At 39.2% G+C, this 27072-nt stretch overlaps 1 protein-coding gene across 1 annotated transcript in view; it reads right to left on the bottom strand.

The window, feature by feature from the left end:
- The window catches only part of EEA1 (early endosome antigen 1), a 72545-nt gene that overhangs the window by 31291 nt on the left and 14182 nt on the right, over nt 1-27072 (bottom strand). Inside the window, exons 4-11 of the mRNA XM_009882654.1 lie at nt 17436-17563; nt 13450-13504; nt 13256-13321; nt 12372-12411; nt 11400-11507; nt 11193-11314; nt 9383-9538; nt 4285-4401 (exon numbers count right to left, since the gene is read on the bottom strand). Coding sequence (XP_009880956.1) covers nt 4285-4401; nt 9383-9538; nt 11193-11314; nt 11400-11507; nt 12372-12411; nt 13256-13321; nt 13450-13504; nt 17436-17563 — 792 coding nt within the window. The remainder of the gene's footprint in view (nt 1-4284; nt 4402-9382; nt 9539-11192; nt 11315-11399; nt 11508-12371; nt 12412-13255; nt 13322-13449; nt 13505-17435; nt 17564-27072) is intronic.

Genomic DNA, 27072 nt, shown 5'->3' with positions numbered 1-27072 from the left:
GGTCTCAAGTCACACTATCAAATTTAGATGCTGAGACAAATACAGGGGAAAAAAATATTTACAGATAATATTCAGCTATTACATAATGCTTTTTATCAAATTTCAGGAACTAATCAAAACTATATTCAGATAGAAATTAAGTATCTTAATGGACAAGATATAATTCCAGCAAGTTTAGGGTTTCACCCAAGCTTAGCCGAGGCACTAACTAGAATTTCAGAGATCTCCAAGCAGGACAAAGAAGCCATGAGAACCATTTCGATTTTTCCAGTGGCACTTTTTGAAGCATGGAAGTACAGTTGCAGGGAGGCCCTGGTCATCATCCACCCCAGGTAATTGATTTCATCTTCTTGACATGTACCAGCAGGTTCCATTTATTGCAGCATCTTGCTGATACCTGTCTCATTACTATGCACACCTTTTAAATGCTTGTGTTCTTCCTGCAGTTTCAGTGACTACTACATTCTCTAGTGACCGCTTCAATTAAAACAGAAAAATAAAGAACACTTCTGTGTGTTCTATGCCAACACTGAGGTTAGTCTTTTGTATCAAAACTTCAGACAGTTCTGCAACTTTGGAATAACACTGTTCCAAAGATAAGATGGTTAATGCTGTAATTCCAGCTATGTTGGGCATCTTAAAAGTGCCCTTCTGCGCAGTACCCAGGGATGAAACCTGTTCTGTCAGAACAAAAAGCTGTAAAATTATGCAAGTAAGTTGATCAGTTTTGCTCTTTACAGACTTTGACAAATGATGACTATATTGGCTGTTACAAACATTGCCATTTTACAATCATGATAAAATAAACAGAAGACTCTACAAAAAAAAAAAAAGAGAGGTTAGAAAACAAGCTGTCCTGCAAATGACAGTCCAGCAACCCATATGAGAACGAGTATAATTAATACCCTACACGTCAATTTAAAAGAATATATACTTTCTAAACACACAACTTAGCCAAAAATTCTGGCTCAAGACTAAATTTTGGCTATTGAATTCTAGCCCTGAAGTAGTATATTTTGAAATGCTTATTGAAAAATAAAACAACTTGTTGCCGTTACAGGTATGCAGAAATTTTTATATGTGCATATATAAAACATAGGAATAGAGCATGTAAGACCATACTGAGGCCAGGTGCCATCCTTGCCCTCCTGAAGTCAGTGGCAAGGCTCCCACTGCTTTTAGAATATATTCCACCCTCAGAATATAAAACAAAGTTGCAATTCCCTTCTCATTAAAGAAAAGCGACCAGGCAGGATCGCTAACATTTGTACTGAATGTGTAGTGTTCCTGCAATACCAACACACAGCAGAACCTTTTTCATTATAGCTGGACAAGTTACAGCTGAGGTATTAATCTTACTACTACTTCATAACTAGATCCACAGCTCACACGTAGACCTGCTATCAGCTACTTCATGACGAGTCAGTGCAGAGCACTAACTTAAATTTTCAAGTAAAGGGGTGGGGAGGGGAAAGAAAGAGAAACAGTTGCTGTTGTCTTGAAGCAGACAGGCTCTGGGAAGCTTTCAGGAATGCTACGTAAAACAGAGAAGCAGCAAAGCCTCTTCACCATCACCTTACAAGCTATCCAAAGGACAGCCAAGAGAGGCAGCTACACACGGTTGGAGATGCTACTCCACGTCCTGCACTACGCTTGTCTCTTCCTCCCTGGTCTGATGATTAATACAGCAATTAATACCAGTGTTTAAAGCCACTGCCCCTCACAGCTGAACACCCTCTGAGGACACCAATGGCCAGACAGAGCCGCAAACAGCTACTGTTGCTTTCACCACAGAAAATCTGGGTTTGCCCGGCAGTCTGCTACCTCCCTGGGTGACTGATGCCCACGAGCAGACTCGAGGCCACAGAGCCACTAAGCTACGGTCATTCAGGTTACACTAGTGGACCCAGCAGTGTTTCCCACCTGGATGCATGTCGCAACTGCATCCCAGACACATAAAGGGATATGTGGGCACACGTGAGCCACCTCTCTTCCCCAAGCCTCAATTTTCACAGAAAAGAAAGAGGGAACGACAGTATGTTACAGCACTCAATGAAGAGCCCCGAGCCTTTGAAGCTCACAAGATAAAAGGGAGAACACCACACTGACCCCTTCTTTTATAACTGCTCCTTGGAAAAACACATGTAATACATGACAGTGGCCAGGCATACAAGAATAAACTCTGTGGTCACTGATCGAATTTCAGAATAGTTATGTCAGCAGAAGGTTAGAAACTAAGCATTTTTCCCTGTAGACAATGCATCACAATTTTCCTAAAAGAAAACAAACAAAAAAAACCCACATGTAATGGGTTTAGGATTACAGCAAGTCTAATACTTCAGGGAACACGCTGGTTTTACACATTAGGTCTCTTCTGGGCTACAGGCCATTACTAGCCTCTGCAAGGCAAGCCAAGCGCCGCCCCATAATTACAATGCTTTATAAATGAAGGAAAGGCAGTTCCTGCTGGTCCCAGAGAACAGATCTTATCTACTTGTCATCTGCTCTTCTCAGTATAGCTCCTGAAAATGTAAGAAACAGCTTGCTTGCTTGAGGTTCTACATGAGCTTGAAAAACTCTGCGTCAACGCACAGAAATATCTTCCTGCATTGCAATGGAATTATAAAAGGAATGCAATACATTCTGTCCTGCATTAATGGCTCCTCCCTCCTCCCTGACAGCTTCTTCAAGGATGGCAAACGGTTCGAAGTGGCAGTCCCTCTCCAAGCAGAGAGGGGCTTTTTACAAGGGCATGTAGTGATAGGACAAGGGGTAATGGCTTCAAACTGGAGAAGGGTAGATTTAGATCAGATATTAGGAAAAAAATTTCACTCTGAGGGTGGTGAGGCACTGGAACAGGTTGCCTAGGGAAGCTGTGGAGGCCCCATCCCTGGAGATGTTCAGGGCCAGGTTGGATGGGGCTTTGAGCAACCTGGTCTAGTGGGAGGTGTCCTTGCCCATGGCAGGGGGGGTGGAACTCAATGATCTCTAACGTCCCTTCCAACCTAAACCATTCTATGACTCTATGAATTTATGTTATTTGGGAAGCTAGTCTTACCTTGTGCAATTCTAGGTCCAAGTCCTCCACGGACAAGATTCCTTGGCTGGCTTACCATTTTTATGGATAACACCTTTCAAAAGGCTGCATAAAGAGGTGGCTGTAAACTGCTTTAAGCCACTGAAACAAAGCGGAAAAGCAGCTTGCTGCCACTTCTCTTCTTCCTATTCCTCAAGTGGTGTTTCGCATTAACGTGACATAGCTGAGGACTCTCTCAAAGTATCATTATATTATGCATCAATCTGTTTCACTCAACGTTGTTAACTGAATAGAAATATATTCAGGCAAGGGCTCTACACTGAATAGCAATAATTTTCCCAGAAGTTTGTTTCAGTGTTGCTGGTTTGTTGAAAAGAACAGCATGACAATTCTCACCATCTCAGTTCTGCCCCTGATTTAATAAGCCATCATCCTCCTAAAGGCAGGTTTATTTCACCAAATTTTAATTGCACCTTGTTATATTATTTGCAAATGTCATTTTAATATTAGATTACACTAAATACACACTGTTTGGTTCATGTCCTTTCCTGTTTTCCCAGACTGACGAGTTTGCTGGCAAATACACATATGTCATGTGTACAGTCCATGTACAGTATTATACATATACACACACAAAAAGCAGCATGCATCTTTCTCCTTGTCTCCTTTCCTCCCTTACCTCCATTTATTACCCCAATGCTCTTAATGCAAATACAAAGCACAGCAATCTCAAAGGGCTTTGATAAAAGCTCTCAAGGAATACTTATAAGCTGATAAACTCCTGGACTTTATTTCCATTTTCTACCATTCATGACTGATAAATGGCCAGAAAATATGACAGGAGTACAATCTAAAAGCTAAGTAACTGGAAAACCAATGAAGAGAGCTCAAAACGTCTTCTGAATTACGATTTTTAGGAAAATATTGTAATATTTCAAAGGGCAATGCTTTTTCTAATAATGTGTGAGATGGCAATACTGCTTAATAATAGGTAAGCATAAACCACAGCAATTAGAAATCTGCAATAACAACAACCTTCAGGATTTCAGTTGTAACACACTGATCACTAAAATAGAGTCTTTGCTTGTAGATTACGATATCCCACCTGTTAAGCAAAACGGTAAAGGAATTCTCTCTGCAACACCAAGAACTGTTTTGTTACAGGCTTTAGCACTTCCTAAGGCAATGTGTGACATGTTTCCATTTTAATGTGAGCCGACAAGCATAGGAAATAACAGCATTCTCACCTGGTTTTTCTGTTCTAGCTCTTTGACTGAACTTTGAAGTTTTTGCAGCTCCTGAACATACACAGCTACCTCCTGAGGTCCTTTGGCAAGTTCAGCTCTTAACTGGTTAATGGTAGCCTGAACAGACAAATAGAAAAATCCACATTTAAAACAAAGCTTTGCATGCATAACCCAAACAAAAGCAAGATGTCTGGTGGCAAAGTGAAAAGCATCTTGTATAGAAATCAACAGCTTAAGAAAAAAATCACCTGCAAACTCATCTCAGAGCACCATCAGCTACAGAAGTACCCCTGAGCATAATTTCCCAGCTGAGATTCATTCATGTCCTATTTCAGAAGACATAAATTTGCCCCAGTCCAATAGAAGATGCCAAGTCGAGCCCACAACTGATGAAAATCACAACAGATGATCCATTAATCATTATCACAGTTCTAGCTCAAGGTGAAACCCTCCCAAGTCATTGCAGTTACACAGCCAAAAGCTTTGCCTTCCCTGGTAAGGGAAATGTACTAGAAAAGGCACTAGAAGTGAGTCTGGCATCTGATGCAAACTTGGTGTGTGACTTTTGGACACATCAACCCTGCAGGTCAGCATAATCAGGGGAACAATACTGCCCCATTAAACAGGATTGCTACAAAACAGAATACATCAATGACTGTACAATATTTGAATACAGTAACAAAAGCAAACAAGGAAAGCACTTTAGACGGGTGACAATGGCTACCCTAAAGCATGCTGTGTATGAACACACTCACTTTTAATACACTATATAATAGTGACCTTTTAAAAGAAGTTTTCTTTCCTATTGTTTTCATAACCACAGATTTCAGCAGAAAGGTATAAATGCTGAATTCAAGAATGAACTAAAGTAGTAGAAGAGAAGTAGCAGACAATAAACATACTATTTACAACCTTCCCACAGAAAAAGGAAGACCAAAGAGAACTATATGACTACATATAGTTATTAATTCTGACTTTCTGTAATGCTGTGCTTTACAAGGCTGTTTCGTTACAGAGCTGTTAGCTAAAACACAACCTGGGATCTGTCTTTGGCAGAAAAAGAATCTAGAACCTTCTCAAAAAACAGAGTATGGATATTTTACTACTGAGAGACTATAATGCAGAAAATGTGCAGAAGATTGCCAAGGGCACCACTGCAGCCTTTCAAACTAGAACCGTAATTTATATGCATAAAGATACATTTCTCTCATTCACAATTCAATAAGCCAGTCCCACATTTCATTCTTAACATGGAAATATATCATGGGTGAATATTCATTCCTGATATTGTCTGGCTGATGTGTCTGTGTGATTAATGAACCAAAAAGCAACCAGGATACTGTTTAACAACCTCTTGAAAGTATCTTAATACAACAGAAATCTACAATACAAATAAAAAGCTTTCAAAAAAATTTACCTCAAATTTAAGTATCTCCGTTAGAAAGCAGAAAAAATAAAATGGATGGATGAAAGACGGAAATAAGCAGTCACAAAAGTTGTTAGCAGACACGCTTCCTCAAATTTGTTTTCAAATATTCCAGTGCTTTTAATGCTTTTGCTTAATGGAAAAAAAAACCAACCCAAAACCCAAACAGTCCTGGCTTTATTAAATTTACCTATAATTTAATCTACTAATCTTATTCTGCAGGCACTCAACAATCAAACCCAAGCACTGTATTTTATGAAGATTTATCAGATACTGAAACAAATCCCAGTCTGCAGAGATTCATAGAAATGCTTAGCTCCACAGCAGTGCAGTTGTTTTCATAATGTGTTTACTATGCAGGAGTCACTATAGTGAGAAACTAAACATGGAAGGAGTATCTCAGAATGAGCACTCATCTGAGATATCTAGACACCAGAGTTTCAGATGCAACTCTGAAATAAAGCATTAAACACCCAACAAAAAAAAAAAAAAAAAAAAAAAGAAAGGACAACAATGAATACATTTAGGCAACACTTGTAGAGCTATACTATTCTTCACATCCCTCCTGCAGCATTTGAAGATGCTCATATAGGATTATGATGATCTTTGTTATTCTCTTCACCCACACCAAAAATCTAACTTATTTTAAAGACATCCAATTTTGCAATATTAATATATATATATCCTCAGTCAGCTTGGCAAAATAGTCAAGGATGGCTCAAGAACCACTTTACTCTTTCAGCCCTTGAGGTAGTCTTAAAGAACAAACCTGAGATTAAACATGGACAAAATTTTATGGTCAGGGCTGTACCTATTCTGTCAATAAAGGACTTCCATTTTTTGTTTTCTTATGGCTAACACTTTTCACAATTGTGGTTTTTTAAAGAAAAGTAGAAAAGTTTTCACCGCAATGACTTTGAGTAGCTTTTTTTGGTTTGTTTTTGTTTTTTTTTCCCACAGTCTGACGTGTCGGTTTACATTGACAGAAAAGCTTTTATTTCAAACATGTCTTGGGCTATTGTTGCCATATGTTAGAATTAAGCAGAGAATGCAGTAACATTTCTGAGAAGAACCAGACTGCCGCTGTTTACCATGTTCTGCCACGCAGCAACTTGGTCTTCTCTGGTTCAGCCTACACACTGACAATACTGCACAGACATCTGATATTATTATAGTTACTACAATGTAGTTTACAATCTTTCCATACGTCTAAGACTTCTTATATGAACACATAGTAACAGCTAGGAGCATCATGCAGCCTTCCCCCCATCTGTTGTTACTTCCAGGAGGACTGAATAAACCTTACTCACTTTTTTTGTTTTCCTGTTAAAAGGTGCACTTTTAAGCTACATTTAAAAATGACTAGTTATGTCAAAATTTAAACATACCTAATTTGGGGGAACAGGAGCAATTCATGCTTCTGTGAGAATGTTTGAAGATGAAAGATTTTTGTTACACCCATGTCACCATGTCATTTTATCTTCACATGAAAACTAAATATCCCAAACCACAAAAGACTACAGAGACAGCACTTTGAAATGAAATTTAAATTCTGCAGCATAGTTGTGGGATCTCACAGTTAAAACCAAATTACAATTACGCAGCAACTTACATGACCACATAACCACATTATATTCACAACTCCAACTGTGATATTCCTTTTTTCACATCCAATGAAGCTCTTGGCATAAATAATTTTAACTTGAAAACAATGGTAGATTCATGTTTAGTACAATACTGTACCCTTGTACAATTCCTGGAGCTCAACATATCTGTTGGGGGAGAAAGGCGGGAGGGAAAGCCCTAAGGAGTTTAGAATACTGCCAGGCAGCGCTTCTCTAAAGCTCTGCAGTGCAAATGAAAAAAATAGAAAGTAAAAACTGCAGTTCTGAAATATAGGGCACATGAAACCCCAGAATAACAAGATGTCAGGAATCCTTCACATCCACAAATCTCACCAGGACAGAGGATACTAAGAGTCCTACAGAAACTCAGGCGTTCCCTCATGTAAGCTGGGGAATTCTGCAAGGACCCCACTTCACTAGGGACCACAGCCCTGTGTTGACAAGTTTGGCTGGCATTGCTTATTGGTGAGGCACAATAGAAAAGAGAGAGGGCAAAATTAAAAGGTCTCAAACACAGCTGACAGTCTTCAGTGAAGATCATTACGCTGTCAAGCCATTCATTAGTAAAACTATACCAACCACCGGCCTAGTGAGATGCAACAACACCCAGCAAGAGAATTCTTCTGCAGGTATGGGTTTACCAACTTCTTAGTAGAATAAATTACGTGTTAGACAAAAGCCTTTTTGGTGATACTGTATTTTTATTAGGGTTTCTTGCCATTATCTCTGTCAGAGATTTCCATCACTGTAATGGTAAACAACATCAATCAGGCTTTAGCCAGGAGGGATGTGAGACAGTTTGAGGAGTAAAATCCCCTCTTAAAGATCCAAGTCAGAGCTGTTATATTACTTTTCTCCATCTCCTATGGAAGTGGAAGCACTCACAGGCAGAAAAGCAGAGGAACCAGAACCAAGGAAACCGAATATTTGCTTTGGGAAAGGCAGTTAGTTTTGCTTCCTTAAACACAGAGTTATCATCAATTCTGTATGTTTTCAAATCTCCCATCAGCAACTTAAAACTTCTTCCACTGTCTCAGCCAAAGCAGAGGTGAGCCTTCACAAAGTACTTCTGAAGAAACCAGCACATTCTACAAACTCAAGTAGACAGTGAGGTCTCTTTCAAATGGGATGAATTTTAAAAGCTCAAATACAGGAAAAGATGGAGAAAAAATGTTAAGGAAAAAAAGGCAACTAACATGAGAACAATATGTTTTATTTTCTACTTTAGACTGCAACAACAAAGAGAGAACAACTAAGGTGCTGCTGCCTGAAAACAGATTACAGGTGACATCTTGACCTTAAAACATGGTAAGGCCTGGCAGTCACTCACTTTCTGCTCTAGCGGATAACAGGCAACACTTGGAGGCCATTCTGAAGTGGATTGGTGGGGGGTATGTGGGAAGAACAGATTTATCCTTTACACACAAAATATTCCTACAATAAATAATAGGTGTAAAAAGGCTTCCCATTTGACAGTAAAAACTAGAAAAAAAACCAAAAATGAAAATCTATTTACAATATCCATCAGGATTTTTAAATCTTGTGTAAGTTCAATAATCAAACATCCTATGAGAATAGTCAAATTATTATCTATTTTGTATTAATAATTTCTTTTTATATTTTAATACTCTAGCATCCATTTTCAGACACATCAACTCAAATATTAACCAAAACTATTATTTTCAGTAACAACTGCTATTATCTGTATGTAGCTCAATAAGGGAAATAAGTCTTTGAATCACACAGATACTGCTCTATTTCTCTCTCCCAACAGAACGCACAGCTCTACCAGGTGGCTTTTTCCATTGCTATTGGGCTCTTGTAATAATTTTTTATGCCAAGGAAAGGTTTTGCAACAAAAATCATGGGAGCTTTTGGAGGGTAGATATTGACAAAATTACACAATTCACTGTAATGAAGAAACGTGTCTATTAGATAAGTTAGGAGAATCAGTTAAGAAAGAGGCTTTTTCCTTATGATGAATTTTCCGTTTTCATATGAAAATCATGGCAAAGCTAACACACACATCTTTAGGTATGACTATTACCTCCGAGTTAGCCTGCTCTGCCTGCAAGTGTTTGCACTCGTCTTTCAGCTTTTCAGATTCTCTCTCACGTTCCAGTGTCATTTTGTCCATCAGCGTCTGAACTTGGACCAGCTCCTTTTTCAGGACGGCCACATCTTCCACACCAGGCCTTTGTAGCTGAAAAGTAAAAGAGCAGCATTGAGCAAAACGCTGTTGGCAAACATGCTTCCAGTGTCAATGTCATCTCTAAAAATCTTCCAAATCATCAATTTATAGACAAGGTGACATACACAGTATTACAGCTGTGGAAAAAAAAAAATAGAGGAGAAAAAAAAAAACCACAGGGAAGTATGTATCATTCCCAAAGGAAAGAGGACTTAATGGTTGGTTGTCAGTTCTCGCCTAGTAAACTTTGAACTTGTTGATTGATTTCAACCATATCTGACAAATGGGATAAGATCTCGAAGATTAAATTTCTGTAATTTTCATGTAGGTAGATGGCTAGGTACAGGAGGGAGACCTTCCCTGGGAGAAAACAGAGAAGCAACAGGGAACCCATGCAAGAAATTTATTTGAAGCCTGAGAAGTAGGCTGTATTGCCTCCACCACGCTACAGAAGGGATTACTGTATATACTTAACTACTGCAATACTCACAAGCCTATCTCAGGACTGAGACACATAAAAATCCAGTACTACACAGACTTTTATAATGCTACTGCCTCTGTCTGCAAGAACTATTTCAGAAAACCACAAGAACAGACAAAAAAAGGGCAGCTGAAGGAAACTTCTTGCAGGAACTGGCAGGCATGCCTCATACCAGACCCACAGGTAAAATCTGTTGGTAATTACATCTAAAGCACCATAATGTCCCTCAAAGAGAAAAGCTATGGAGGGAAAAGGGAGGGGAAAGGCAATACTGGGCACTGAAGAAAGTAGAGAAAAGAAAGCGCTGGCATCTAGAAGAGAAAAGGTACAGGCAAGGGGTAAGAATGCAGAAGGAAGACAAGAAACAATTAAACAGATAGAGAGGAATGGATGCGTCCAGTGACTAGGCAGGGCCAAGAGGGACTCGTGAGCCCTTCAGGGCAGCAGACTATAGGGAAGAAGTGAGATAAATGAGTCCTACTTTCCTCCATAGTCTAAGCAGTGGTTGAGCAGAGGAATGAAGACAAAGAAAAAGCTAGGAAGTCCCTTCACTATTGCTTTGGAAGCAGCATGACTGCTGAGTCACTGGGATTGCTCCCTGGAGCCATGGCTGTATATAAAAGTCACCAGGAGCCAAAATCCTGGAATACACACACATTAGTATTATCAGCCAAGCGCAAGAGGGACAACATTAACATAGGCATGGTGATGACAGCTGCCAGCCTTTCAGCCACCATATCACAAAACACCTCTCTGAGCAATTCTTACGAATGCAGCTGTCCAGGGACAGTCAAGAGTGTTACACCTCATGGAAAAAGGGTGATCTAAAGAGAGCTGTGGAAGTCAGCAATGGCATGCTCAAAGTACAGGCCTGCACAGCACATCTACGTGTGTAATCCCCTGCAAAATCACTGAAGGGTAGAGCATCAAACAAGCAGACTATAACAGAACATAGGGTAAATTTTAATATATTGCAGAAAGTACATATATTTCCTCACTGGAACAACACTGAAAATGTAGGTCAGTGAAATACATCAGAAACAGTGGTGCTCTGAACATTTTCAGCCCACAAGCAGATGTCTCCATGTTCAACAGTTTGACTGCTTTCAAACTGCATTTGCAATCGTTTAAGTATATCCCTCCCTTGACTAGAAAACAACAAAAACATCAGGGTGGTGTGAATACCAGCTCTGTCTTTAAGTCTTCCACTGTACTTCTCTCCTTCTGCAGTTCTTGTGTCAGGTTTGTCACTTTCTGTTCTGCACCTTCCCGAAGGCTGATTTCTTCATCATACTTTGATTTAAGATCTAATAAAAGGAAGTTGAATAAATGATCACTTGCACAAGTTGCACAAGTAGAGAACAGAGTCAGACTTCATGTTAATATACTTACCCACAATTTCAGTGGCCAGTTGTGCCGCTTTTTGCTCAAATAAGTCTTTCATTTGCTTAATGTTAAAATTTTCTACTTGGATCTCTTCTAGTTGCCGTTCTAATGATTCTATTTCCATAAAAAGAAGAGCATTATTTTCTGGAAGAGCTACGACAAGACAGTTACCCACACCCATAATGAACCACAGCAGGTAAATAAGTAATCCAAGTTCACTTAACATCCAATTGGCTTAGCAAAGTGAACAACTTTACTGAAGTTAAATATCTACAAGCATGATGCTGGAACCTGTCACTAGTTGTGTACACTGCAAGATTAAGCACATATTGGTTTTCACTGGTCACAAATAGACCTTCAGATGACTGCAACATGCTGCTGAATTCCGAGCCCTGAACTGTGATTAAAAGCCCTTTAATCATGATCAGTCGGACACTTTATGCACACATAAGGAAAATTTTATTCCGTGAGTGCCTCATGGAGAAAAACACTGAGCAAAAATTATTGGTCTGCAAAACAAACAAAAAAAAAAAAACCCAAAAATTCATTGTCTTCTTTGCTAGCCATGAGTACAGAAAAACACTAAATAAAACCAGCACTGACAAATGCTATAGTTTAAATATCAACAATCACTGTCTTTCTCAGCAAAAGACTTGTACTGAATGCTTGAATATATGAAATGATTAAAAACATGTTCAAAACTACTAATGAGAACTGCTTTCAGAGTTAGGAGAATGGCTGTCTCACTTCTAGAAATTACAAACCCCGAGCCTCTGGAACATTTTCCCAGACTATAGCTATTAAGAGCTATCTATCTTAAGCACTTACAATGAACTTTTTTTCCAGTAATTGTACCACTCCATCTTTCTAGCTATTTAATTTACCAAAAATGCTTTTTCACAAACCTAAAAGCTACGATGAAAAAATTTCAGAAACTCCAGAACAGTGCACAAATTAATATAATAAAATGTTAGCCACCTGTAGATGTAGCCGTTGTCAATCCATCAGACTTAGAATCCTTAAGAAAGCAGAATAAATGCATCATTAGACAGTAGGAATAAAACTACTACTTCCAAAGTTCATCCCATTTTTGGAAAAGATAGGGAAATAAAGACTTCTGTGCTGAAATACTGCACAGAAGAATAAAAATACCTGATTTCAAACAGTTATATCTGGAAGACTGGAAAAGGCCAAGATGATTTTCCATCTCATGTACCACTACACTACCACGTTTCCAGACTTGCAAGACTCCAGTAACAATCCCCTCCCCCTCCCTTTCCTCAATATCAAAATCTGCCCTAAAAACAGAGGTTACAGACATCATTGAATACACTCTGAGAAGGCATTCTGTCCGAAAGCAATTTCTGAAGTTTGTAACAATCCAGTATCTAAGTAACTCATAGTAATAAAAGAAATGAGAGCTTCCTTAGGGCACAACACACCCACAATTTGCCTTGCCTTATTTGTTCAGTTCATCTGGACATCCGTGAAACCACACTACTGTTCTCCAAAAGTTCTTACAAGAAATTACCCCATCGCCCTTTCTCGTAACAGATGAAACACCACATTTGATTTATTTTCTCTAATAAACTGAGTTCTGAATAAGCCCAACAGAAGGAAAAGTCTCAATTGAACTGAACTTGTAGTGAGTAGTATGGAAGAATCATTATCTATTCTGACTTTGTTCTTCAGATTTATATATACAGTTACATTGTGGAGAGATAACTAGCTTTGTTTCAAGAACATGTCAATATTCAAATTATGGAACTAACTAAATCAGGCCACGTGCCTTACAAAAAAGGTATTAATCTTCAATGTCAATGCTGATGATAAACCTGCTTCAAGTATTTTAAAGCAATTACTTGCTGCCGCTGCCCTTGCAATTTCTCTAGTTCTTTCTTCAGCTCTTCTGAATACCACCTCTCCTCCTAGGGAAGAAAGAAAAGAAAAAAAAAAAGGAGATGGGGGAGAGAGAACTGTAAATTTCATTGCTTTAGACAGCGAAACACTGCAATTTGAAACAAAGAACCAAGTGCAAGTAAAATACATTTCCAACCTTCAGCGAAGCTTGCAAGTCTTGGACTTCTTGTCGGAGCAGTGATACTTCATCTCTGAATATATATATACACGGAGTAGAGAAAATGAATATACAGTGGTTATATTTTGTCAATTGCATACAGGTTACAATGTGTATTAAATAACTGGAGTGATAGCCATGTACTACATAAATATACCTTACATAATTATAGTTATTTTTAGGTTTTTTTGAAACTTGGAACAAACAGGATTAACAGATACTTATTAGTTCACTCTGTACATCACTGGAAAAATGCTGAACATATTAATTGGATAAGTTAAAAAATAGATCTGCAAAAAGTCTCATGAAAACAGAATGTAAATCTAAATCAGTGCATAAGCACAACCACATGAGTTCAGAATGGCAAAGCTGTGCATTGGGACATTTAACTGTTTTGCATGCCTTTTTATGAAAAAGACAGGTTTATTCTCCTTCACTATCCCTATCACATAAAGGAACACTGCTAAGAGACAGCATGCTATCTTACTCCTTTTGAAATATGCAGTTACAATAATTTTTCATGCACATAGCAATTTGGTATGCCCCACAGATACACTCACTTAATGGTCTGAATGTTTAAAGCCTTGGGATTTTAAATTCTCAAATTTTGTGCTCAAGCCTCCAGCCATGCAAGAACACCAGATCCAAAGCTAAAATTGTCACTAATTGATTTAGACAGCACCCTTCTAAATCACAGGTCTTCTTACAGAATTGCACAACTATACAGACAAGGATGATAACGTTGCATTACTGAGACACAGCCACTCCAAATGTAGATTACAGAGGTCATTAAAACAATGCAAACATACCCTTTCTCATTGTTTGTATGTACAGTGGCAACACTGAGAAGCACACAGAATATATGTCTGTGGGTGCTAATGCCAACAAATTCTCTCAGTTTTATATCACACAATTTTATTGCTGCTGTGCTGCATTATCCCCTCCTCCACAGATGTTCTTTTAAATTGTCTCGTACTTAGGCAAAAAAAAATAAATACCAAAGCAAGTTATTCTTTAGCTAAACTTTGAAGGAATAGATTCAACTAGATTAGCATATTAACGTGGTCAGGGTCATCAAGAAGCAAGTGAAACACACACACACTTGAACCAGTGAAGCAAGAACTCCAAGGTGGGCTAATTTTAATGGCAAAATAAACGTGAGATATTGGAAGGCTAATTTTTGTCAGAAGATTTTCTGCTATTTACACATTATTCTGCCTGTGTGCAACATTCACTGGAGGTTTGCAAATACAACTTCACTGAGACAGGTGTAGCTGTAATCCAAAACCCATACGTTGGTTGGGGGTGGAGAAGAGGGAGCAGCTTTCTCACCAGTATGAGTAAGTAAATCAGCTAATAATCACACCTAAGATTATAAATGAAGTCTCAGGCAGGTGAAACAGTTAACTATATTGAAATTAGGCCTGAACATATACCAGATCTGCAATACTAAAGCATTTAAGATGTTCTGGTTTTCATAGCAGATAAAAGGTTTTGAGCGGTATAAAAATAGTTTGTAGTAGAGGGGAAAGAGAAGGGGAGAAGAAGGAGGAGAGTTTGTAATGTAAGGACCTTCTACAGTAGCTGCCTCGATGTTCCCAACAGTTTTGTTTGACAGTTTTAAGACAAAATGTAAATTCAGTTTAACTGATCAGTGGAAAACGAAGGCGGGGGGAAGTGTGTAAGGGATCACCCTAGACACTGTAACTTTGTTTTTCTTACTGGCATCCAAATCCTCACCAAATCTCCCTTTCTGTTTGAGCTGTTACAATCTCTTCTTCCTCTCAGCACATTTCCTCAGCCTCACTATCTGGCAAATCCTTACTACCTGTTCCTTACGCTCCACTCCATTCCCCACCTGTAGTGCCAATGCCTCCATCCCAGCGCTGAGTACCAATGGCCCTGATAAATCACACTGGGGAGAGTTACACCATTTACTCTTGGCACGTAATTATGGTAGTTGATTGGGAGGGTGGGGGGAAGAGGACACAATACAATTCATAGTACCCAGCTTTCTCTATAGATTAAATAAGGAACTTCACCTCCCAATCTTCATCTTATGAATTATACGCCAGCTTCACTCCTAGACCACTTACAGAGTGGCTCCCTGCTGCAGGCTGCAATATTTCTTTAACGTGGTATTCCAAGTCTTGGAAAAACACACTTATGTTGAATGAGAGTTTAGTCAAGCAAGCATGCAACTGAGAAACATTGAAGAATGCCACACTAATAGAAAGAAATAGCTCATGTGTTACACAACAGCTCTCACCAGACTCCCTTCACTCCATCCAAACTCCCTGACCTTGTCCACTTTTTCAATTATATGAGAGAAAACAAAACCACTTGTCCTTAAACTGTCAAGAGCCAGGAAAAAAATAAATAAATTTCACCAGCCAACATCTGGTTGACATTGGAAACTTGCAGGCATAAAAATAAATCTTTCATGAACTATAAACAATATAGTTATGACCAGTAATTCCCCCATGCGAATGCTATTATTCTACTAAGAGTACCATTTCAGCTCTTAAGTTATATCACTCCGAAAAGGCTTAATTTGCACAGAGAAGACATACTCGTATTTGAATAAATGTGCACACAGGAAACCCAATATAACTTCCACCAGTACCCTACCACTTTCTCCACTATAAAGGCCTAAGTTTGATCTCTTTTGTTGCAGCAGCAGGGAAAGAAGGCAGCTGTCCACAAGGAAGGGTCTGTCCATGCACAAAGACATGGCCTCCGCTAATGCTGGCTCTTACTGGCTTGCAGCTCTGCACAATACTGGAGTGATACGGACCTTCATTCAGATAACAACTGAAATATGCTACCTTCCACGCTTTTTTCTCACCAAAGAACACCCTCTCTTGAGTTATTACATAAATACATGTATTTCTTTCAATGTAATTATTTGTGATTTTGGGTCACAGTTCTACTAGTGACAATACTTTTGAACCATTTACTTCTCAGCAGTGGCCGAAGCCAGTCCCATCAGCAGGTGACCACGCGCTGGGTCCTGCGGTGTGTTACCTCTGTCTGCTGACTGAGGCCACAGGCAGCTGCTCACTCTGACACCGCCGTGTACAAAGCAAGAGAGTTTGGGGGGCTCTGACAAGAGCAGCAGAAGGACTGTTATTTATAACAGTCCAAAATAAACGCTGAACAGAAAAAGAACTAGCAGGAAGCAAAAGGAAACCTATGTAAATTTTACCCCTAAGAAAAAGCTCCCTGCACCAACACAAGGGATTACTCCAATCCAGGCAGACTACTCAGTTAAACTTTTCTAGAGAAAGTTTCACCTTATCAGTTCCTGCTACATACCGCTACTCTCAAATATAGAACAACTTGGGATGTTTCCTAGGAATACATTTAACAATACAGGTTTGACCAAACGGTTAAATAAAATAAATTAGAGAAAAATTCTGAAGATCAGCGTGGAGTTTCTGGAACACAGCAGGAGAATTAGTGGCACAGACAGACACTTCTCAGATTTGCAAATAACTAGGTAATATGGGAACTTATTTAGGCAAATGCTGATGTTATAATTACCCAGTAAGTACCCTAACCACCCAGGGACAAAATCAGGTTTCTTCTCTATCTTCAGGGTTGTCCTCCCCCCACCCTCAAAAGATGAATTTCATCTCTACGTCGGAAATTAGAAGGAACCTGTATCTTTTTTGCCACGCTTCTAAAAATCATTCCAGTCTGTAATATTGCATCATCAGCTGCATGAGAAACAGGTGATTTAATTAACAGTATAAACATGTGTATCTGATTTTCATTTATTGTCAGATCAATATCAGCCAATGTAAGTTTCAAGCTGCTTTTCAATTGTAGTTGGAAATGGGGCATGAACATTTAAATACTTGACTACATAATTAAGTGTTCAAATTAATACAGCCTTCAGTGTAATTAGAAGCAGCTCAACACTGACACAAAAGCACATGCACAAATGAGTACTGTTGCACCTTTCCGGTGACAGATGACCTTCCCCTCCATGAGTTGAATCATTGCCAGAATTATGAACTGCTTCATAGTGCTTGAATAGCTCCTCAGCTGATCCATGAGACTTCATACACAGAGGACAAATAAAGCCCTAATACAAAAAGGAAAAAAATAAAAAGAGGTGAGAAGTAAATTTTTTTTTTTCATCTTCTTTTTCCACAGAATTCTAAATTTTGTTTGTGCATCTAAAAGGTAGCAGATACAATTGTTAAGATCCATACTAATTATTTCATGCTCTGATAACAGTTTTGGCAATTAAAAACTTAGAAAATGCCTACAAAAAAATCTTATTCCATTATTCAGTCGTGTTTTTTTTCCAAACAGAATTACATACTAGCAACAAAACTTTTATGTAGAAAAATAAGAAGTCACTTCAGAAGGACTGCTCTGCAATCTCTTCCCTTCCCCGAAAAGTATTTTCCATACAACTTTTCATAAAATCAGATTCTTCTTCCAAAGAGGAGGTAGGGTTTGGACTTTGGTCTTAAAGAAAGGAGATACAAAAATCCTCTCTATTCATACACCTACTACCACCATATTTAGGCTATTGATTTTAGTATGGGCCAGGAGATTAAGAACCACTTTTTACGTTGCATATAATTAATTAGCAAATGCAATTCAGAGAAACACTACCTCAAGAAAATCACATCTCTACAGCCTAAAGAATCAAAAATCATCCATTTTAATTTCAATATTTTTACTGCAAGCTTATCAGAATGAATATTTATGCCCCCATTTTACCCATTAGCACACAGACAAATGAAAACAGTAAATATCATGTACCTCTAAACATTTGTGGAGTGTCCAAACTGCCACTTATCAGAAGTACCATCCATCTCATTTTATCTAGCAACATATTATACCTGCTTTTAACGGCTGAACTTTATATTGGTTCTTCACTCATTTGGTTATCATGCCCACTCCAAACTCAATTCCCATTTAGGCTACAGCCCATATGCACCTTGATGGCAAAACAGAGGCATTCCAGAGTGAGAGGAAACAATTTAGTCTCAAGTTAAAGGCTCCCTGTAATTCCAAGCTGTGCAAAGAGAATCTCGTGCAAGTGAGATGAGGGCCTCTATTTCTTAAATTGTTTTCAAATACTCTTTCGCATATTTATATGTCACCCTTAAGTCCCGTATGCTAGTACAAATTGTCACACACTGTAGTATCCAAGATGAGAGTACCCCTACAGGATTATCACACGATGTAACATATGCTCCCATACGATTTCTGAAGGACACATGAAGAGTTTTGATACCCTTTTTTTCTCTTAATTTTGCCTCTGGATGTTACGAGACAAGCCACAAAACTTTAAGTGTTCACACAAAATGAACATACTGAATGTGTATGTTGATAACCACAACAGCATTCATTTTCTAACTTGACAGTCATAGTACTTTGTTTCACTAGTCACTACAAATTCAACAACCAAACACTTACATGGCTTTAACCCAGGAGAATCGTCACATTCAGCTACACAAGCGTGGCTGGAGCTTCAGAGCACTGAACAGGGGCTTCATAACTGCTATTACTTATTCAGTGTTTCAGAAGTAAATAACTAAATACAGTTGCTTATCAAACCCACCACATGTCATATGGAAGACTAATTTTGGCACAACTAGATCAAACAAAATAGTATACTCCTTCCTAAGCAGATAACAGGCATTTACCCTTTATGACCATTTATTTATTTCCAGAATTGATCAGCACAGTTTCACTCCAGACGAAACCAAGTTAACTCATATGGATGTATATGTGCCAAAACGGGTACAGAAAATTGGTTAAACTACTATGTTCTCAGTAATGTTTACCTGATACAATTAGCATATAATGATATGACAGCAGCGACAGTCTCTCTGAGCAAAAGAACCAGAGGGACAATCCTGGCAAATAGCAATGGCAATGAATTACATGAGAGGTCAAAAAGCAAGGGATTTATTTTTTGTAGTAGGTGAAAGCAGTCAGTCTCATACAGTGATGCTGCAACAGCATCCTTTTGGGATAAAATACCACCAAAGCACTTCTCAATGTTTAGTTTCGGTTCCCAGTGACGGGAAGGTCTGTTGTTCACAGAGAAAAGCAAATGTTCCTCCTAGCATCAGTAAGTGCATCTGGAAAGACCGAATGTAGCAAATTGCTCTGGCCTCTCCTTCTTTTTGCCCTTTATTTCTTTCCATTTAAACAGCAAAGTCTGTTTCTTTGCTTGGGTTTTATTCTGTGCAAATAGGAGTGCTGGAGAAGAGGAAAGAATAGATTACATGTGCAATTAGCCCAGGGGGACAGCAATCAATCATTCGCCTCACTTATTAGACAAAGCCAGCCCAAGATTTCGCAGGCAGGCAGGCAGATCTGAAGGCAGTGGCTGCAAGGACGAGGAGCCAGAGGCAGAGTAGAGCTGCCAAGCCAAGGGAACGTGCTGCGGCTGAGAGCCTGCAGGGAGCTCTGAAGAGGCAAGCATGCTGTCACCGGCAGTAGGGGGAAGCATGGACAAAACCTCCCCTTTATGGTAGAAATCCCCTTGTCTCAGGGGGGTTAAAACGCGCATCACCCACCAGCCCCAGCCTCTCCACCAGCTCTGCCGTGACCACGGCTGGCCTCGCTTTTAGAGGACCTACCACTGTTGGAGGCAGCGCTGGGTTGTGGCTCTCACACGCACCCTTACTGTAACACAGCGTTCCCTCGAGGTCTGATGCATGAGGTCTAACAAGAGTAAGAAGTCACCCTTCTGCCACGGGGCATCCTCGTCAGGGCAAATGTCATCGGTCCTGTGCAGGGCTGGGGTGGGCAGGAACGCCACCTCCTACAGCTGCAGGCACCACCGCTCCCACATCAGAGCCTTAAACTGCACAAACCCAGGACTCAGCTGCCTGTCACAGGCTGATAATACTCAGATGTTGACTCTGATGTCAGCAGCATTAATTCAGTTCTCTTTATAGTAAGAAAATCAGAATCATCAGGATCTTCCTGGGCACCAGGCAGTAACAGGCAGAAGTGTAAAGGTTTCCTGGGCTCGCAACCCAGGTGACAATCTTGTTCAGGGACTTGGGTTGGTGGGTCTCTTGCTTTATCTCTTTTTAAATAAAAATTTTAAAATACAGCCATAAAAATATCTCTCTCAGAGCATCATCTTGAGATGAATTTTGAAAAGATATGCAAAAGTGTACTTTGCTAATCTAAAGACAAATGTGGGAGAAGAAGGAAGAGGGGAAGAAATGTGATGGTCTGAGATGCTTAAATCTTGTAAGCATTTTTGTTAGTTTGCAGGAATTTATATCAAGTACAAGATATTCCTATATCGGGACCACGCCTGCCCTGGATAAAGAGGAGATTGCGCAGTTACAACCATGAGATGTAACACCAGGCACCACAACTTGGAGGAGCTGAGGTGTCCTTTCCAGTAAGCCTGCCTTAACTAACAGTCTCCTTTACAGAAGGAGCAAGTATGAGAGCAATGTTCTCATATTTGAGAAAGGAAGCCACCATAAAAAATACTTTTCAAAAGGCCGTATTTGCCAAGAGAGACTGGGTAGGTTTCATTTTAAAAGACATTTAGGAATTACTATGCATAAAGCACAGCCATGGAAAAGTGAAAGGCATTTCACATTCTTCATTTAATAAAAAGCAAAGAAATCACTTATAGCCCCTGCAGTGCTGCACCGTCAGTCATAACTCCCTAACTGATGTTTCTAATTGGGCTTTATCTTTCACTTTACGCAGGGACAAAAGAGCCTAAAAGAAGTTAAATGATGATTAATTGGGTTTTGGTTTTATACATGGAGAATCTTTTCACTAGGAAATGACAATTTATTGAATCCAAAGCTGTTTGCAGATGCCTGTCAGCTAATGGAAAACAAAAAGAAAACCACAACCATCATATGCACAAGTTTTTATCAGAAAAGAGTTTTTAAGATCACCACAGAATTGCTGAAGCAAGAAAGAGCAAGAACAGTAAAACAGAAAAGAATCTAAACCAAAACCCCATATAGAGGCACAAACAAGCCACTAGGAGTCAGCACACAATTTACAGCTGAAAACAGGTCCTGGCCCAGCAGTGAAGGCATTGCAATGAGAATTAGAGAGCTGCTAAGCGTTAAATCCCCATTTTCTGATCCTAAGGGAAACGTTTCTCTGTCAGGTGGACAGCTGTGAGCCATGCCAAGCACCACGCTGCTCACGAGCACCACGCTGCTCACAGTGGGACAGGTCTTCCTCAGGGCAAAGACTTCAAAACACACCGGTTTCACTCCAAGCAGAAGAGAAACTGCTACGTAGAAGTTCTGTAGGAAAGTGTCTTGCCTCAGCTTGAGTTATAATGCCAAATTTCATCAAAGATGTTGGACCCCGTGGAAGCACCAGAGGCTTCTTCACTTGCCTTTCTCAAGACAGACTTGCGGATAAGCCTGCAGAAGGAAGCTTATAGCTATTTTTCCCCTCTAATAGTTAAGATTTACTTTCAGGCCTGACAAAGTTAAGCTTCTCAGTGCTCTCTCTCCCAAAAAGCATATGAGGCAAATGATTCTTATCGGGAAACATTGATATTCTTACAAATCATTAATACAGTATTCTTTGGGAAGTATGCCAAGATGCTAAAATCGACAAGGGAAGGAAAGTCTCACCACAAGAACTACCATATTTATTTTTATTGTACCAATATAATTTACAGGGCTATTAACTGCTGGAAGAACTTTGGCCTCCTACATCGAAACACACTGCCCAGGGAGACCAGAGGCACGGACCCACAGGCACATGGCACACAACCAGGATGACTGCAGGCTACCACAGAGCCCTCCTAACTATTTTAAAACTTGTTCAGAAATAGTTTACGTAACAGAAAAAATAATGTAGAGGACTGAATGGATTCTGTTTCTCTGGCTTCTCCTTGTATTTCTCTGTAGGCCTGGGAGAGAGTAGGGCTGTGGTATAAAAATGTATTGCTGAAAATTTCAGCCTTCTTAGAGTATTGTCTTACTTGTAATGTTTTTTTTCCTCACCATTCTGCACAAACCTGATCTAATAAAGTTGTGTAGCGTAACAAGACAGTTTGAAAAGCAGTATTTTCCTCGCTCACTAGCAAAGAAAACTGAAGATCTTCAAAAGATATTCCCTCAACAGGCTGAAGGCTCCCGCTTGAGGTTTAAAAAAATAACGAAACATTTACACATAGGTGTCTAGTCCCCAATCACTACCCATTAAGAGCTATTCAACACAGTTAATAGAGGAAGGAACTAGTCAGCTGACCTAACAAATGTGTATACCATATGTAGGGTCAGCATAACAGCTCCCTGGGCTCCATCATCAATAACTGGAGCCTGATGCACCTACGTATACAGGCATTAAATCTGTCTTCATCTGCCAACTGCTCTTTTTTCTCCCCAGAGCTTTAATGAAATGGTCTTTGTAAAGCTAATATGAAATGTTGTCTTAAGTAATTAATGAGTGAAAGCACAGCTTACTCTATTCGAAGCTCCTTTTTCACAAATTAAAACTTGAGTTATTTGGCAGAACGATAACGCTTCTTGAAGGACAGTCCCATGGGCAAAACAGTTTTTACAGGATGGAATTCAGATTTGTTCATCTAGTTGGAATCCAAGAAAAAAGGTACTCTATTTAAGGTTGAAAGCCACAGCTATAGCAACCCAGCTTCCTTAGCATTTTCTTGAAATACCTGATGACTGCCTAGTCTATTCTCTAATCCCATTTCAATACTGCATAGAACTGAACAAGTGGCCCCATTTAGGCTGCTATGATGGCTGCTGATCTACAGCTGTATGTGGTAGAGCGCCATACAGCACACATAGCATGCACAGAGTTCTATTTGCTAATACAAACAGAGCTTATGCATGATCTTCAATTTTTATCCCAGCAATTATGTCATGAGTCAAGCTTAAAGAACCAAGGAACTTTGCTGTTTTCCACTGAGAAGTCAATTTTATTCCACAAACACTCTTCTTGGAAAATATTTAAGTACTGTGGTGAAAAAAAAAAAAAGGGGGGGGGGAAGGGGGGAGGACACGACACCAAAACCAAAAAGCCAAAACCCACAGAATTTCAGTATAATTAATACTTTCACCTTAAGGAAAAGATGAGTGACTACTCTCCCATACACATGCTATAAGACAGCTTAGTCCAATCCAGCATGCACTTTAATACGCTTTGCATTCTCATGACCAGACTTTAAGGTTAAATGAATTTGAGCTTCTGGGCTTCATCTTTGACCTTCTAGAAATACTGGGCCAGCACTCAAGCCTACAGCCTGTTTCCAGTCAGCTGCATGAACAAAATGCAATAGCTGTGATTCAAGCCCAAAGCTGTAACACCTTCCAGCCATGACCTACATTTGCCCATGTCTCAGAATCCAGACTTACATTAACAATTCTTTCAAAACTGTACTGGTATGATAAGCTGTATGCTGTGAATAAAGTCAAGCGTGTTTAAAAACTGTCAAGTAAGTTCAAGAGCTGTATAGCATGTTCACGTGCTCAGAGACATAAACACTTTTCTGGAGTTGATTTTAGTTTTTGTGTGTCATGAATATTTGGAAAAATTCCAAATTCACCGTTTGTGTTTTCCCACTGCAGATGAACCTCCACAACCTTCTCTGATACAAGATACACATCTTCACCTGCATTTAAATAGCAAGTCTAAGCAAAAACCTCAGATATTCTCCAGTTACAGTGTGATTTAAAGGCAGAAACATTTTACAGGACAGAAGGTTAGGAAGTGTATATACTTAGGGCCAGAGGACAGAAACGTACTTATGTTTCAGAGCTGAAAGATGCATCAAGTAATTTCTACATTTTATTTCCCGAATACATATCGAATCAATTAACTGAATCCTCAAGAAGTTCTCCGAGGCAGATTAAACTGTCTGCCTAGACAGCAAAGGCAAGACCACAATTCATAATTTATCTCAAAAGTCTTACATACTGATAAAAAAAAAAAAGTCATAAGATATTTTAAATTAAAGAACAAATACATTAGGTCACTTAATACATTGTTTAAAGGAAAATACAGTTGACATTTTTTACATGCCTTCCACCATAAAAAGCTCTGTGTTTACACAAATAGTAAACCGACAGTGGCTTCCTCAGATAACGTATCTATTTAATCATTAGAAAAGTGGGTAAAAAGGTCATGTTTTATATAATTAAGACCTGCAATCCATTTCAATTTTACAAGTATTTAACTTTCTGGACAAAAAGAAAAAAGGTGTCTTGCTACAGTTTATTTTATACCAGACTGCAGACTTGACGTCTTCCCAGAAAATAAGCTGGATTCTTCCTGAGAAGAATAGAACCAACATAATTTCTAGTTCAGTTCTCTTCTGTTTTTATTACTATTGATGAGTAAGACTACAATTCTGTCACAACCCACAAGACTACAATTTTGTCATGAATTAGAAATTCTAATCCAGTGGTTCTCTATATCTTAAAGAAAAGTCGCATCACATGGCTGAGTCAAACCAAAGCAGCATCTCTAATTCTTCATTCTCTTAGTGTTGTTCAAATGTTGCACTAAATTCGTGTACTAATGTATCTCAGCCAATGGTTTTTCTTTCTGTGCAAAGCAGGTGAGTACCGCTGAGGTGAAAACAGCCGTTGCAACCCAATTGGAAAAGCAACTGAAAGAGCAGCCAAAGAGTATAAAACATCAGCATTCAAACATTGACATGATGTTCTGTGCAAAACCAGTCTGCAACATTCCAAGGCCATCCATAAAAACAGAAGATGCAATCAATTTCATCTACAATAAGAGACAAGTAGGAAAAAAAAAGACCCATAAAAAATTAGGTATTTTCAAAGACAGACAAAAAAATCCCACACTTCTGCACAACTAGTATGCCAATTTAAACTCTAGGCGATCCTGCTACGAAAAGTCTGTTCAGAAAACATCAGGGTCGAAAGTTATGAAGACTACCCAAAAGAACTGTTTAAAAATTGTCTTAGATTTAGCCTGGTTGTAGATAAGACAATAGATATTAACAGCCCCTACATTCTAAACACTGCAGGCGGTTTTCTGAATGCCTGAGGACAAACCGGTAAGGGAAGTTTGAAACTAAGCCTAACTGACTCACTGTTTAGATGTCCCAAACGTCCAACAGAAACAGTCAGGAAATGCTGGAAACAGTTTAGAAATGTATCATTCCTTTAGGAAAAAGAAAACAAAACAGAAGAAGCCACACAGCTTTTGTTAGTGACACCAGAGTATACATGAAAGTTGGGGAACAATGTTCCTGTTTGGGAACACAGCAATACACGTGACTTCCATAAGGCATTTGTTTGGTTGAGTTGGCTACATATGGACAGAGATAGTTGCCAACATTTTGGTGGTTGTTTCTGCAGCTGAATAAGCTTTTGTCTTTTAAAGTAAGGCTTCATCAATGCTTGTGGGGCAGGGGAAAGTATTTCACCGTCATTTTCACCAGTTATCTTATGGTGCGATCCCTAGTTTGAGGGCTGCATAGAGGGCTGTTTAAGAGGAAGGTGATATATAAAGCTGTAGGCAAGTGGTGAGGATCCTTTCCCACAACAGGACATCAGACAACTTTGGAAACTGCAGGAGTGGACAACTGTGACTGAAGAACAAGACCAACTCTCATTGCATGGAGGACAGAAAGGAGGGAAGGGCAAGGAGAACAGAGAGGAAAATGACCTGAGTTACTAAAATTTTCACCAGCAGGGAGGGTGTATTAGTGGAAAACAGGTTAGTGAAGAAAGTTATAGGCAAAATTAAAAGCAAGGTACTAATGCTTTTGTCAACCAAGTGACCAAACACTGCCCTTGCAACATGCCCTGTCTCCATGTTTGAGGACAATGCACTGGCAAAAAACTGGAACCCAGGAGCTTCTTCAGCATTGCTTCCAACAACATGTATTTGAACTTTTCACAGTAGTATGCAGAAGCAACAGAAAGTCAAACAACAGTCTAAATTAGCCCAAGTCAGCAACGTTTTCTGTCTGCCACATGAGATGACATTGGTAACAGATTATATTCTTCTTATAATGCTGACTCATAGGAATGCCAAAAATGGAATGAAGGGTGACAGCCAGGTTGTGTTACTGCTTCAGGATCACAATGTGCTTGTTGCAGATGCAAACTATCATTTTCCACCAACAAATGTAAACCAACAGCTTCTCAGTAGTCAAGTATTTTAAACTTTACATATTAGTATTGATCATAATGATCACCAGATTTCCCTACTTTTTCAATGCTTCTATGCATGCTGATACAATAAAAGATCAAACTGAAAAAAAAAATCTGTGTATATTAGCATTCCTTTTTTCTCACCTCTTTCAGGTATTTACTGAATCGCTGTACCAAGAAACACAGCTTTAACAACAGGAAACAGCAACAGCTAGAAACAACTGAATTTGCATTTCACATGCTACACTCAATACACAAGTTTTATGAAGTTAAAAAGTTGTAATCAGCTATTGACAAGTAAAAAGTACTGACAAGTAACTGATGGTGCAAAAACAAAAAATTCAAAGTAGGCAAGAACCTGCAGTCACCTCTATGAAACTAGGTTAAACAAAAGCCACATTAAATAAAAGAGTAACTTCTTCAGGTAACCAAGCCACCTCTGATGGCTCACATC

The sequence above is a fragment of the Charadrius vociferus genome, unplaced genomic scaffold (genome assembly GCF_000708025.1).
Source record: "Charadrius vociferus isolate BGI_N301 unplaced genomic scaffold, ASM70802v2 scaffold72, whole genome shotgun sequence".
In the NCBI taxonomy this organism is placed as follows: domain Eukaryota; kingdom Metazoa; phylum Chordata; class Aves; order Charadriiformes; family Charadriidae; genus Charadrius; species Charadrius vociferus.
The sequence above is the reverse complement of the archived record's forward strand: the minus strand, read 5'-3'. Positions and strand labels throughout refer to the sequence as shown.